The following is a 13,426-nucleotide window of genomic DNA, read 5'->3' as shown; positions in this document are numbered from 1 at the left end:
CGCACCCTTTTCTCTCCTCCTAAAACTATGGATGGGGTCGATATCACAAAGGCTGTCATCAACAAAGGGAAACAGATGGCCAGCGTCGCCGCCTCCGCTGCCAATGGCAATGGCGGTAAGAAGAGAAGGAAAGGCACTGATCTGAAGCCTATCGTCACAAATGATCCAGCTGCTCCTGTCGTCGATCCAGCAGCAGCCACCACTAGTGAGGGGTATGTATTGTGACCTCCGATCTTGTTTGTTTGTTTCTTTCCACTTGGCTTTTCCTTTTCATTTTCTTCTTTCTCAACCCACCTAACCGCTCCCGTTGCCACACAGTATGCCCGCCGTCGCCTCGCAACAAAAGACCGCATCCGAGTCGCGATCGTCTTCCTCATCCTCTGGCGAAGAACTCGAGACTACGGCCGAAGAGGAGGATTCCGAAGATTACTGCAAGGGTGGCTACCATCCCGTCACCGTCGGGGAAACCTACAACAATGGTCGCTATGTTGTCGTGCGCAAGTTGGGCTGGGGCCATTTCTCCACCGTCTGGTTGTCCCGCGATACCACCACCAGCAAACACGTCGCTCTCAAAGTCGTTCGCTCCGCCGCCCACTACACCGAAACCGCCATCGATGAGATAAAATTGTTGAATCGGATCGTTCAGGCCAAACCGTCTCACCCTGGCCGAAAACATGTCGTCAGTCTGCTCGACTCGTTCGAGCACAAGGGTCCGAATGGTGTCCACGTCTGCATGGTGTTTGAGGTGTTGGGAGAAAATCTGCTCGGGTTGATTAAGCGCTGGAACCACCGTGGGATTCCCATGGAACTGGTTAAGCAAATCACCAAACAGGTGCTTCTGGGACTGGACTATATGCATCGGGAATGTGGTATCATCCATACAGATCTGAAGCCGGAGAACGTGTTGATCGAAATTGGCGACGTCGAGCAGATCGTCAAAACCTACGTTAAGGAGTCGAAGAAGGAAATCAAAGAGGACAATCCCAACGGTCGGCGGCGGCGTCGAACTCTCATCACTGGAAGCCAGCCGCTGCCCAGCCCGTTGAATACCAGCTTTACGCCCAATGAATTCAGACACGGTTCGCAAAATTCTCATAGCAGCCTCAACCAAATGCTTAATGGATCGCCTGGTATGCAACATAGGAAAACGAAACTAATTGGAAATTGCCACTGACAACTGCAGGTCCGTCCTCAAACGAAGGTACATCGCTAAAGGAATTGTTGGGCATCAAGGAAGAGGATGAGAAACAAAAACAGAGGGAAAAGACAACGTATGTGGTTTCCTGATCCATACATACTGGGATCTAACGTTTTGGACAGCGATCTCCTGGAGAGAGAAGTGTCGGGCATCTCGCTAGACAAAACCTCGACAAAAACATCAAGTTCAGAGATAGATTGTGACATCATTTCCGTGAAGATTGCCGACCTGGGCAATGCTTGCTGGGTGGGCCACCACTTTACCAACGACATTCAGACACGACAATACCGCTCACCAGAAGTTATTCTGGGCGCCAAGTGGGGTGCCAGCACAGACGTTTGGAGTATGGCCTGCATGGTAAGGAATATATGCAGTCCTTCAATTTGAAAAGTTGAGCTAACTCAGCTTAGGTCTTCGAGCTTATCACCGGAGATTACCTCTTCGACCCCCAATCAGGTACAAAGTACGGCAAAGACGACGATCATATTGCACAAATCATCGAGCTTCTGGGTCCGTTCCCCAAGTCGATCTGTTTATCCGGAAAGTGGTCGCAGGAGATCTTCAACCGTAAAGGCGAGCTGCGGAATATCCACCGACTACGCCATTGGGCTTTGCCCGACGTTCTACGGGAGAAGTACCATTTCTCCGTCGAAGAAAGCATGCGCATCAGCGAGTTCCTATTACCGATGCTGGAGTTGGTTCCTGAAAAACGTGCCAATGCCGGTGGTATGGCTTCTCACGACTGGATGAACAATACCCCGGCAATGGATGGGATTGACCTCGGCATTACGCCTGGTAGTCGGGGCGAAGGGATTGATGGATGGGCCACAGAGGTTAAAAAGAGGTGAAAATGGGAGGCCCAAGCAGCGTATTTGACATGTGGAGTTGAGTGATGATTTCTTTTCTTCTCACGTTACCGACACTCGGTGGGCTTTGTGGATTTTATCGAAATCTTTTTTGGTTTTGTTTTGCCTCTTATTCTGGACGTGATAATTTTCTTTCTTTTTTTCACATGATGCTCGCATGTCTTTCTTTTCACCATCCGCCTTGCCCTTCCTCCCCTTGTTTCGTTCTCATACATAGAGCCTCGACCACACCATGCCTCCTCTTTCTCCTATCTGCCCCTATTTATCCTTGAGGGGTCAAGCGTTGAGATTTCTTGGGACACTTAGACGTCAGATAGACCTGCCCTTGAAACCTACCTCTTTCTTTCCTACCTTCACAGTCTGCTAGGTTATTCTGTTCTTTTGTGGTTACGAGAGCCTTTGCGAGGCATGGGATCTGGTGTGGAGACGGCGATGAGAGACATTGCGTGTCATGACGGACACTCCATATTCAAGAATCTGTGGATACGAATGAAATGAGACCGAGATGTGATGATGCCAGTAATCCATGTGTAGTATCCCAGCTGTACTTCTACCCCTCAACATCGTCATCACTATCCAATCCCTCCTCGCTGGGCAATATATCAGGAAACCATCCATAGCGACGAAAATTCACATAAAACTCGCCCATGCTATCTGTTTCTACCTCGACGCCTTCTGTCCGAAGCACCTCTGCCTGTCGTTCGGCACTGCCAGGTTCGCTATACCAATCAGCTCATATCACGAGTATGTTACGAAACCCCTACCGATGAGAAATCATTCCCTTGGAATTAATCACCCGCTGCCAGGGTACATTTCCCGAGTTGAAATGCTGTGATGGTTCCGAGGGGAGATGCTTGAGACAGATACCGACTTGACGGGGTCGTTTAGCTATTGACAATTAGAAAAATCACCATCAAAACTCCTTTCAAAGATAATAACAGGATCATAAATGACTACTTGGAGAATTCATTGCTTTACATACGTTGACCCAGTAAAAGAGCAATATGGCCGTAGGAAGTCACCTTGCCTGCGGGGATTTCTTGGACGGCTTCGTATACGGCGTTGAACCACCATTCTGCTTCGTCTGAGCGAGGCATTTTCTATATTGGATTTTATTCACATAGATAAATTGAATTATTGATGATAAATAGTTTAAAGGGGATGTTGTAGATGAGTTGTTGTGCCTAGATTCGTGTAAGTATCGTATTGAGAGTGTAATAATACCGGCATAACACATAATCCGGTTATCTCGATAGAAACAATCCACTCCGATATTACCAAAGGTTCAAGTGACGAAACAAAAATCATCAACAAACCTCATTCAGAGGTTTTAATTTTTTATTGTTACTTGTTTTTCTTACAAAAAGGCTAAGAAAATGCCCTCCTCACTAGCCGACTATCTCGCCAAAAACTACCTCACAGCGGACCCGGCAACGGAAAGACCCAAGAAGAAGCGCAAGAAGACCAAGGCCGTCGACACCGCTAGCGAGGGTCTCATCATCGCCGACGACGACCCGCCCGATCTCCGCGCTTCGAATTTGAATACTGTCAACGATGACGAAGATGGCCCGTCGGTAGTGAATGCGGGGAGTGCGGAGTTTCGGCGGGCGAAGAAATCGAGCTGGAAGACTGTTGGTGGAGGAGCAGGGGAGCAGGATGCCGCGGATGCTATTCTAGCTTCTGCTGCTGCGGAGGATGCAGCGAGGAGAGGGGAGGGTGCTGATGAGGAGGCGCCGGCTATAGCTGATGAAGATGAGGGGGGGCCGCGGATGGAGTCTGGAGCACGCGCGGGTCTACAAACGGCCGAACAGACGGCAGCGATGGTAGCTGCCCAGGAACGACGGAAGAAACTCGACGCCGCGAAATACAAGAATAAACCGCAAGACGAGGGCGCGCAAGAGACTATCTACCGTGATGCATCGGGACGAATCATCAACGTTGCGATGAAGAGAGCGGAGGCGCGGAAAGCGGAGGAGGAGAAACGGCTGAAGGAAGAACAAGCCAAGGAGGAGCTTATGGGTGATGTGCAGCGACAGGAACGCGCCGCACGCAAGCAGCAGCTGGAAGATGTGCGGGCGATGCCTGTTGCGCGGACGATTGAGGATGACTCGTTGAACGATGAGCTCAAGGCACAGCAGCGGTGGAACGATCCTGCCGCGCAGTTCTTGACCAACACCAAGGGGCCTGGGGCTAGTGCTACGGGGAAGCCGTTATACAAGGGGGCCTACCAGCCGAATCGGTATGGAATCCGGCCTGGACATCGGTGGGATGGGGTGGATCGGGGCATTGGGTTTGAGAAGGACTGGTTTGCGGCAAGGAATCGGAAGGGGAGACTTGAGGCTTTGGATTACCAATGGCAGATGGATGAGTAGGATTAATGTGTATTCAATGCGGTGCTGGCACCGAATTTCTTAATGATTGTATTATCTATGGTGATACTTAGGCTCAAATGTCGGAGTTGGTGACATGATATATTTAGACGACTCTATACTGTATAACAACGTCTACCCCTTCGCTTGTACATCCCCAACAAAAGCTTCTGTCCTACGCCGTCATATGATGTCACCAAGACATATCGTGAATCATACAGATAAGCAGGAGACCCGAGCCAAGGGTTAGTCTGTTGACCTGCGTCAGGATGTGCAGCTGACAGGCGATCGGATCCAGCCCGGGAGTTTGTCGGAATGAGAAGTTGAGGAGTAAGATAAGCAGCAGTTCATACTTGATATTCGATATTCATTTACGACCTGAGATATATAGTCTTAATAGCGAGATGAAACAGTCATACACCTGAGGGTAAAGAGTCAAAGCTGAGGATAATACGAGCGGCTGCCTTGAATCAGTCATCGTGAGTCACCAGACACCAGACGATGACAACAGATCGACAACCCTTGCAACGTGCCTGAGGCTGTGGCTCATCGCCTCTGGATTGAATAACCTCGGAAGGGAAAGAGTGGAAGACCAACAAACCCAGAGCGAGAACCGTGGGTGATCGTGGCGTGCTGAAGGCGCTGAGTGGCGCGGAGGTGAGGAGGACCTCGGGGTATCGTCAACTTCCCCTCAAAGTTGAGATAACGGGGTTACAGGGGAAAGACGCGGAGAACCATCTAGACTGTGACAAGAGTACTCTATCATGTATCTACGACTACAGAGTACTGGGAAGTGAATGCAATAATAATCATCCGGGGAATGACTGCCGCAATCAGCATTGCCCCCGGTCCTCGTGCTGCTCACCGTCCATGCGGATGGCCGATAGGAATCGCTCCCTCTGGATGACCTCTTCGTCATCTTATTTCTTCTCGTCCTCCTTTCTTTCCTGATTTCTTCCCATTCCTCCTCATTCTGCATTCCCGAGGGATTCTTTCGTTCTTCCAGAATCATCAATCATCATCATACTTGCCCCTTGGGTATCGTTACTAGTGATTGATAGGCGCGAACCAAGGTCAACGCTCGGTGACTCAAACACGGCTCTTTGAATCATCGGCTTTCAGATAAATCCTCCTTTTTCTCCTCTTTATTCCTTGTTCATCAAGGTTCTCATCTCTTCCTTTCACTTCGTCCGCCTCATATCTGGTTAATTGCCCCGACAACCGTCTGGTCGGCAAGAACCACCTGGTCTTTCCGGTCACCTCATCTCCGTCCCCGTATCGCCATCCTTATCTATCCCACCCCCACACCACCATCCAACCCATCAATCCATCCAATCCATCTCTTCTTCCATCATCTCTCGTACATACAGATCGACTTGTACATATTTCGTTCCCATCATGTCGAACTCCGTGGACATTTGTGACATGCGTCGGGCTGCCACCGAGGCGAAACGAAGCCACGACCACAAGGCCAAGTGGGCTTATGGCGGGCGCGGACCTCAGGGCTGCCGGCCATACAGCAGATCTGGTGCAGTGACTCGTCCTGCCATGCCAGAGTCTCACTATATGACGTATGGTTGCTCCCATCCTCTCATCTCGAACCAGCCACTGACCAAGTATCCTCTATCCAGTATGTCCCGAGCTATCCGGCGTGTTAACCAGCATAACCTCGACCACCTGGCCCACGATGCCAAAACAGCCTTGCGTTATGATATTCGGGAGGAACTCGATAACGGACCGTCGGACTCATCGAGTGACGAGGAGGTGAACGAACCGGCTGCGGTGAAGGTGCTCGAGAGTCTCCAAGACGACGATGCTACCATGTCGTACGAAGTGTCCGGCCAAACCATCCTGTCTGATGCCGTGACCAAGGCCCTCGAGAAGTACGAGACCAAGGAAACGGAGAAGCTCGTCAAGGAGTATGAGATTGTGTCGCACGAGAGCGAGATGGGCGGAGGCTATCTGGCCGACGATGACTTTGAGCTGGTCGACCGTGTTCATCTGTGATAAGCTGGGCTGACCTGCACTTCCTTGTACCATGTTTTCTTGCGCTTCGATGATTTCTGGGAACGGAGTTGGTCTTAGCTTCGTGTCGCTTGACTTGGAGTTCTTTTGATGCGCTGCTTCTTGCCTGGGTGTAGACTGGAACTTTGGCGTCATTCTTTCTGTGTTATTAGCCCTGATCACGACCTGCAGCTGTTGTTATTATCCCCCTAGACCGGGTGTTAGTACGGTTTTTATATTCCTAGCAATCATGATATATATTGAATAATCCGTAATAAATAGACAGTATTGTCTTGATCAAGTGTACGGAGTTGTCAGACGGGGAGTTGACAGAGGCAAAGTTGGGTTTCGATTTCTGCGATCGACGAATTTTGAATGCCCGATTTGTGCGGGGCTGGAATGGCAGGGATTACAGTAGCATTCCACGTCACTCGTATTATCAGTATCAGTTTATGATTTATTATTATTATCGTTATTTCTATTCTATCTCTATTGTTTAAATTATAGTTATTCTGATATTAGAGATACTCTCTTGGACGAATGCGGCAACTGGTGGGTTTCTAGTCCCTATCTACAAGGACGGCCATCATGAATTCATACAATATCGCAACTAATCACGATCGATCCATCACTTATATTCCACCGCAAGATATCCATCCAGCTTGTTCTTAATCGCCTCCCGAGTGGCAGCAGTGTCAATAAACCCATCCTTGGTCACCGTCATGCTCTCCAATTGAACCATGGCGAACTGGTCCAAAAGCTCCTTGGCCAAATCAGCACTGGGGGGTTTGTCTAACACCAGTTAGTATATAAATATAGATATAAATATAAGATAGTCAGAATCTTACTGCCACTCTCAACCATATTCAACCACTTTTTGACTGCATGTCGGACACCAGCACCAGCTAGCGTCTCAATACTGAGATCAACAACAGAGGTTGCGTTCCTAACAGCATCGTAATCAGCCTGGTAGGCTTGTGAGATCGAAGTTAGCATTCTATCGATGGAGAAAATAATTAAAAGGGGCAACTCACTTTTGAGGAGAGAGACGTCCATGATGAATAATACGCGAGTTGAGTTGGCCCAAGATAGAATGATAGAATGGGAGGATGATTGATGGGAAATCGACAGAAAGTAGAGAGAGAAAGAGGGGTCTTTACTATTTATATCTAGAATAGCTGCAGAAGGTAAATAAATATCAGAAGCTACTAAAAGGAACTGGCAGGATGATGTCAATCTGCCATTTCACCTCGCAGATCCGAGAACAGCTGTTATTAAGATCGATTGGCTGTGGAGATGGGATGGGTTGATCCACCATATCGGAAATGTTGGGAAGATGAGGTTATATATTCTTCCTTTATTCTCTCTCTTTCTCTCTTGTTGAAGTTGATATTTGAAGATGATATATGATGGCGATGGATGATGCTTTTCATGGCATATATCAATCACATGACACCTCGATCAATTACTCGACTCGACTCGTGTGACACGCTGGCCCTTTCCTATTATCAACCTATTATAAGAGTTAGATAATACCCAGCCCCTATAGATAGGAAAGAAGCATTGATCAAGCTCGACCCCAGATCCGAGATGAATGCTGAAGGCCTCTGTGCAAGTTGTCACACATATCCAGGTGATGTAATGACACGAGCGCGTTCTCGCGAAACATGGGCCATGTCTGCCAGCACCGGATGCTTCCGAGCAGGAAGACGAACGCAAAGCATAAGAATACCTAGGCTACAAGGAGAAGCTAGCAGAATGATTGGAACAAATTGGAATACTCAGAGGCAAGCCGTCCAACAACCGTGTTGGGAAGGACAAGGATAAGCGTTGGAGCAGGGAAATCAGACCTCAGTCAACCTCGGAGGATGCTGTTTCACGATATGCGTCGCTTGTCCTGGACCTAGGGCTTAGCTGATTGGGATAATAGACAACGCATTGCTGGGTAGTGCTCAAATTTGGAGAATAGACCCAATAGCTATATTCTTACAACTGAATTGCTTTATGGATGTTGAGTGAGGCAGGATCATGGTAAGTGCTGTATAAGCCATGTGTTTAGACTTACCGCGTTTATATCTGTTACGACCAAGAGATAACTTGAACTCGCTTTTAAATAGACCAATCATATCATATATTTGAGATTCCTTCCTACGCGGATGGCATCCATAACCACCTACCTTAGGTACCTAAGGTAGATAAAGCTTATATATGACGTCGGTAGTATGTATTAGAACCCTCCATCGCTAGTATCTACCTGAAGCTCACTTCACCAATCTGGAAGACACAAGGATTTCGGCATTATTGTATCTCTTTATCTCAAGAAAAGTGCTGTAAGTTGAAAGTCTTCCAACAATTCCCTCTTGGAACTGGCTCATATGTCCTACTCCTTTGAGGCTGTTGTAATTTTTACACATAATCTAGCTCCAAGGCTATGGAGTCGGACTATCTGTGATTGGCTGTGTATTTTTGAATTATTTCAGGATTTCCTAGCCAGTTCATTGGCACAATTAGAAGAGATGGCTGTGGGTGAGTCCCATCGACAGTGAATGGATGGAGACCTCGACCAGCCCCTCAAGAGGAAGGCTGAGGCACTTCCTCTTTTCTTTTCTTTTTATTTCTTCTCATTTTTTGTTCTCACTGCTTGCGTTGATTATTCTTCTCACTTCCCATTAATCTACCATAAAATTTCTTGCCCTCCCATATCTAACTAAAATGAAAGACATCAAAGGAAAGTCAAGGCAGAGCGACGTCTCAAGCAGCAGCCAGGAATCAGGAGTCTTTTGAAGATCTACCAAGATGAATGTGACGAGGCAGCAAGACAAAATGTGCTGGGCCTGCGACGCGCCCTCACTTGAGGTTGCGCATGTTGTCGCAAGACAAGACACCGCGGTATGAGTGCATTCACGTTGTGAATCTTAAAAAATGAATCTAAGATGTTTATAGATCAATGAGCTGACAGCACGGGGTTTAATCGATTTTGACCTGAAGTCAAAGCAAAATACCGTGGGCCTTTGCCCAAATTGCCATGGATGGTTCGACAATGCCATGGATCCTGGGTTCTGCTTTTTACCGGCAGACCTCGACTTTTTTATCCGGTTTGAGCTTAAGGACCGTGCGAAACGTCGAGCTGCACGAGTCAACGATTCTCCTGATCCAGGACGAAAAGTCCCAAATGCCAGACAATACCAGCGATACCAGGAGAGGGTCGGTGACATCGAGGTTGGGGGAACTGGGGGACTATATGATCTTTTGTATCTTCTGAAAAACCAGCCTCGTGTTACTCAACCCAGGGCCTGGAACGGACATCCTTTGGCGTCGATTCGGCGTGCGTTTGGCCTATTGGGTAGCCCCAGGACATCGAAGATCCCCGAGACCGTGCTGGACAAGCTTCTGATTCTGAGGGATCTCTATTTCAGGGATGATGGAGATCGTGTCCTGGAAAAGCACGGATTGACTTTGCCACCTCCCGATGAAGACAATGAAGCCGGGGACGAAGAAGACAATGAGGAGGACGAGTTTGAGGCGGACGATGAGAAGGAGGAAGATTACGAAGAGAGGCCACCTAAGCGGGTCAAAAGAGTGCAGAAATCTACCCACGGTGGAGGAGAGCCGTCTCGGAATCGAGCGATAAAGGAAGAGGACAACTGGGAGTTTGGACCTAGCTCTACTACAGAGAATGTTGTTACGCGCTATGCGCCATTGATACTGAGTTCGGGATCCATCTAATTCAATGGGAATAGGATGCCATGGAAGACCGAGGACTGGTGTGTATTAAGCGATATGGGCACGATGTCTGTATTCAGTACGTCCTCTACTTAATATCCCTAAAATAAGGGTCATGTGTTTTTGAGAGAGAATAGAAAATTCGAATCAGGAAGAAAGACGAAGTTATACGAAGTCTTTTGGCAGAGCTTGATCTCGTACCGATATTTGGTTTACTTAGTACGAGTTGATCCTGTGCTGCTTTTGAGGCGAAGTTTCGCCTCAGTATCTCTTTTATTTCCTCTCTTCTTTGATTCTGTTTATTCTTGCTTTCTTTTGTTGAAAGAATATAATGGGTTGTGTAGCTGTCGTTGACATAGGTCACATGACATGGCAGGTGCTGATTGCAAGGTCTTTATTTATTGCCATTTCTATTGGCTGATAATGAATATTAATAGAAGGAATAAATTGAAGTAATCCTCTTGATCTGCCAATCTTTATTCCCCAGATTATATGTCACGATCTGCAGTCACTGACTGCAGGGAGGCATCGTGCTATCTGCATGTCACAACATATATTAGCCAACAATTAACCAACTGAACAATACAAGCTATTATTTTATTGTCTAAATCGTAGAACAACGAATTCATATTCTGAATTGTCGAATTGACAAGGCGCTGTTGCTATAGCAGGCAAAGTCTGGATCGGCCCGATTTGTTTACCAACCCAAACAAAAAAAAAGTCTCCCTTCAACTTCATTTCTCCACCGTCTTGCAACTCCCCACGCAACCACTTTTCCATCCTCCCCCATCACAATATCGCCAAAGATGGATAAAAGGTCGGCAGAGAGTCCAATGGACTTTGAGTGGCAGACCAGGGCGCCTGGCGATGTCACTTCGCCCTTTTACCAGCTCAGCATGCAGCACGACAACCAGAAGAAGCGTACGTCTCATCTCCCCCCTGCCTTTGGTATCATAATGTTAATCTAGCATCTACAGGCCCTCACAGTATCTTCGATTCCCCTGAAAAGAAACAAATGCCTGCTCTCCGCGAACCCAACTCACAGCCCTACCTCTTCTCGCAACCGCGATCACAACCACAACCACAGCCCCCGTCAACCCCCAAACCCGCCTTTGCCTCGTTGGCTTTTATGACTCCGCGGAAATTCGATTTGGACTTCTCCTCCGGCGCAGAGAACATGTCGTCTCCTGAAAATGCAGACAATGAGGATACCCCCGAGCAGCCGATGAAGACAGGGAGCCGCAACTCGCTATTTGGCATGTACGGACGGTTTGCACCGAGCCCGGGACGCGGTGAGATTCCACGAATGAACCACTACTCCAACGCTCTGGCGCGACGGGTACACAAGCGACGAAGGAGGGATAAGGCGTTGGATGTGCAGCTACGGAAGGAGAGTGATGACGAGAGCGATCGGCCCAGCAGCAGCGAAGGACAACCGACCGTTTTGAAGAGACAGGGGACAACACAGGCGCAGGGACAAGGCAAGGAACAATCTGTATCGCGGATATCTTCGTTTTCCGAGTTTTTCGCCATGCTCGAGGCGCATCCTCACCTGCCCAGCATTCTGTCGTGGTGGGCGCAGTTGGTGGTGAATTTGTCGCTATTTTCGCTCGCCGTTTACGTCGTTTTTGGATTTGTGTCGGCCATTCGGGCGGAGTTTGAGCAGGCTGCGGAGGAAGTGTCGGATGGGATACTGGCGGAAATGGCAACGTGTGCGAAGAGCTACGTCGATAACCGGTGTGCTGGAGGAGATCGACTCCCTGCGCTGGAGACAGTGTGTGAAAACTGGGAGCGATGCATGAACCGGGATCCAGCCAAGGTTGGACGGGCCAAGGTGTCGGCGCACACCATGGCGATTATCATCAACAGTTTTATCGACCCTATCAGCTGGAAGGCAATTGTATGTTTGTCCTGTTCCACATAATGCGCAAAGCTAACAGTTACAGCTCTTCTTCCTCGCCACCATCTCGACAGTCACCGTCGTCAGCAACTGGTCTTTCCGATCCTTCAGAAACCGCCTCAACCAGCAAGAGTATGCGCATCCACCTCCACCTCCTAGCTTCTCCCGCCAGTCATCGGGCCAGCACCCACAACTCCAGCATCAGACAAGTTTTGGATACCTGGGACAACAGGAACAAACCCAGACACGTGCTCCGACTTTTGAGGATAAGGAAAACGTGCCCTTGATGCTCGAGCATCCGCAATCGATGAGTTTTGCTGATCGAAGTCGGGAGAACCGCCTGCGCAGCCCGAGTCCGGTCAAACGGGGCAGGAGGTTGTTATAAACAAACTGAACATTTTAATGTACGATATTAGATAGCATTAGCGGGAGATTTATCGGCGTTCCTTGACTTCTTTACTGTATTATTTTTACTTGGAAAAGCTGGATGCATTGCGACGGATATTTTGTATTAGGCAGTGTTTTGGAGTTTTATCTGCATTGGACTATCGTATATATCAATTAATTCTGATTATCTTCAGCAGAAAGGCAATACTCAATTGAATGCTGTACGGCAGCCAGGAATGGAATACACTAGACACGCACATTCAAAACAGCAAGAACATACGCCTCCCCAATATAAAGGTTCTCATGCCGCACCTTGCTCGTTCAGACCCGATCAGACGTGGCATTCAAAATCCATCCAGCGATGAACTTTTCCCCCTTCTCAATCGCCGCTATCCCCTTGGTTGTATCCTTTGCCAAGTCCAGGGCTAGAATCTTTCCGTTCTTGTGCAATTGCTGTTTGAAGAAGTCGGTGATGATACTGACTTGTTCTGCTCCTAGATCGGGGACGGTGAATCCATTGTCGAGGAATGTTGTCAAGACCTGTATAATCAGTACAGATGTTTATATAGTATTTAGATGGAAGACACACCCAACTAGATAGTAAGCGGCTAGATACTCGGGATAGTACCCACTTCTCAACATTATCTCCAATAATCGTCCGGATGTAACTCTCACACGTCCCACTCCACTCCGGCGCATAAATCATATACGCTGCCATTGAAGCAGGAGAAGCCAGAATGCCCTCATCCGAGACGAGATGGCCCAATCGTGTTAGCCCGCTCATTGATCGAGGGTGACATGGTGAGTGGTACTATGTGTGATGAACCGATGAGAAGAGTAAATGCGAGATACTAGGCGTTTATATGTGCCATTTACAAAGAATAGTCTGCAAGATCAAAAGACCATCCGTGGTGGGCTGGCGATGCGTGTATACCCCGCCCAATCGCCAATGGCATCATGAATAGCTCACCTTCGACCT

At 48.3% G+C, this 13,426-nt stretch overlaps 8 protein-coding genes across 8 annotated transcripts; 5 read left to right on the top strand and 3 right to left on the bottom strand.

Annotated features, from left to right (window-relative positions):
- Positions 1–27: 27 nt before the first annotated feature.
- Positions 28–2,475, top strand: ASPWEDRAFT_744610 (serine/threonine-protein kinase; the record flags this gene model as incomplete). The annotated part of the gene is made up of 5 exons (XM_040839474.1): positions 28–212; positions 319–1,130; positions 1,184–1,271; positions 1,321–1,555; positions 1,609–2,475. 5 exons carry the CDS (start codon positions 28–30, stop codon positions 2,044–2,046), a joined length of 1,758 nt encoding a protein of 585 aa, XP_040687068.1. The 3' UTR covers positions 2,047–2,475.
- A 139-nt stretch (positions 2,476–2,614) lies between these two features.
- On the bottom strand, positions 2,615–3,222 carry ASPWEDRAFT_61452 (MGMT family protein; the record flags this gene model as incomplete). Its single annotated transcript, XM_040838577.1, has 3 exons — positions 3,047–3,222; positions 2,829–2,952; positions 2,615–2,783 (listed from the first exon to the last, which is right to left on the bottom strand). Exons 1-3 carry the CDS (start codon positions 3,159–3,161, stop codon positions 2,615–2,617), a joined length of 408 nt encoding a protein of 135 aa, XP_040687067.1. The 5' UTR covers positions 3,162–3,222.
- A 218-nt stretch (positions 3,223–3,440) lies between these two features.
- cwc26 (putative cell cycle control protein (Cwf26)) lies at positions 3,441–4,436 on the top strand (the record flags this gene model as incomplete). The annotated part of the gene is made up of 1 exon (XM_040829778.1): positions 3,441–4,436. One exon carries the CDS (start codon positions 3,441–3,443, stop codon positions 4,434–4,436), a length of 996 nt encoding a protein of 331 aa, XP_040687066.1.
- Positions 4,437–5,849: 1,413 nt separating this feature from the next.
- Positions 5,850–6,440, top strand: ASPWEDRAFT_97292 (uncharacterized protein; the record flags this gene model as incomplete). Its single annotated transcript, XM_040839622.1, has 2 exons — positions 5,850–6,004; positions 6,065–6,440. Coding segments are annotated over 2 exons (531 nt in total), but the record flags the coding sequence as incomplete, so codon positions are not given.
- Positions 6,441–6,752: 312 nt separating this feature from the next.
- On the bottom strand, positions 6,753–7,760 carry ASPWEDRAFT_620356 (uncharacterized protein). Its single transcript, XM_040838614.1, has 3 exons — positions 7,472–7,760; positions 7,286–7,411; positions 6,753–7,229 (listed from the first exon to the last, which is right to left on the bottom strand). Exons 1-3 carry the CDS (start codon positions 7,491–7,493, stop codon positions 7,066–7,068), a joined length of 312 nt encoding a protein of 103 aa, XP_040687064.1. The 5' UTR covers positions 7,494–7,760; the 3' UTR covers positions 6,753–7,065.
- Positions 7,761–9,260: 1,500 nt separating this feature from the next.
- ASPWEDRAFT_174794 (uncharacterized protein) lies at positions 9,261–10,163 on the top strand (the record flags this gene model as incomplete). Its single annotated transcript, XM_040831271.1, has 2 exons — positions 9,261–9,326; positions 9,381–10,163. The coding sequence occupies 2 exons, from the start codon at positions 9,261–9,263 to the stop codon at positions 10,161–10,163; spliced, it is 849 nt and encodes a 282-aa protein (XP_040687063.1).
- An 803-nt stretch (positions 10,164–10,966) lies between these two features.
- On the top strand, positions 10,967–12,445 carry ASPWEDRAFT_30464 (putative nuclear envelope protein Brr6; the record flags this gene model as incomplete). Its single annotated transcript, XM_040833415.1, has 3 exons — positions 10,967–11,081; positions 11,138–12,060; positions 12,107–12,445. 3 exons carry the CDS (start codon positions 10,967–10,969, stop codon positions 12,443–12,445), a joined length of 1,377 nt encoding a protein of 458 aa, XP_040687062.1.
- Positions 12,446–12,768: 323 nt separating this feature from the next.
- On the bottom strand, positions 12,769–13,231 carry ASPWEDRAFT_30463 (uncharacterized protein; the record flags this gene model as incomplete). Its single annotated transcript, XM_040833414.1, has 2 exons — positions 12,769–12,987; positions 13,037–13,231. The coding sequence occupies 2 exons, from the start codon at positions 13,229–13,231 to the stop codon at positions 12,769–12,771; spliced, it is 414 nt and encodes a 137-aa protein (XP_040687061.1).
- Between the last annotated feature and the right edge of the window lie 195 nt (positions 13,232–13,426).

This window comes from Aspergillus wentii (assembly GCF_001890725.1).
Source record: "Aspergillus wentii DTO 134E9 unplaced genomic scaffold ASPWEscaffold_6, whole genome shotgun sequence".
Taxonomy (NCBI): Eukaryota; Fungi; Ascomycota; class Eurotiomycetes; order Eurotiales; family Aspergillaceae; genus Aspergillus; species Aspergillus wentii.
This window is presented reverse-complemented; position numbering and strand designations above follow the sequence as displayed.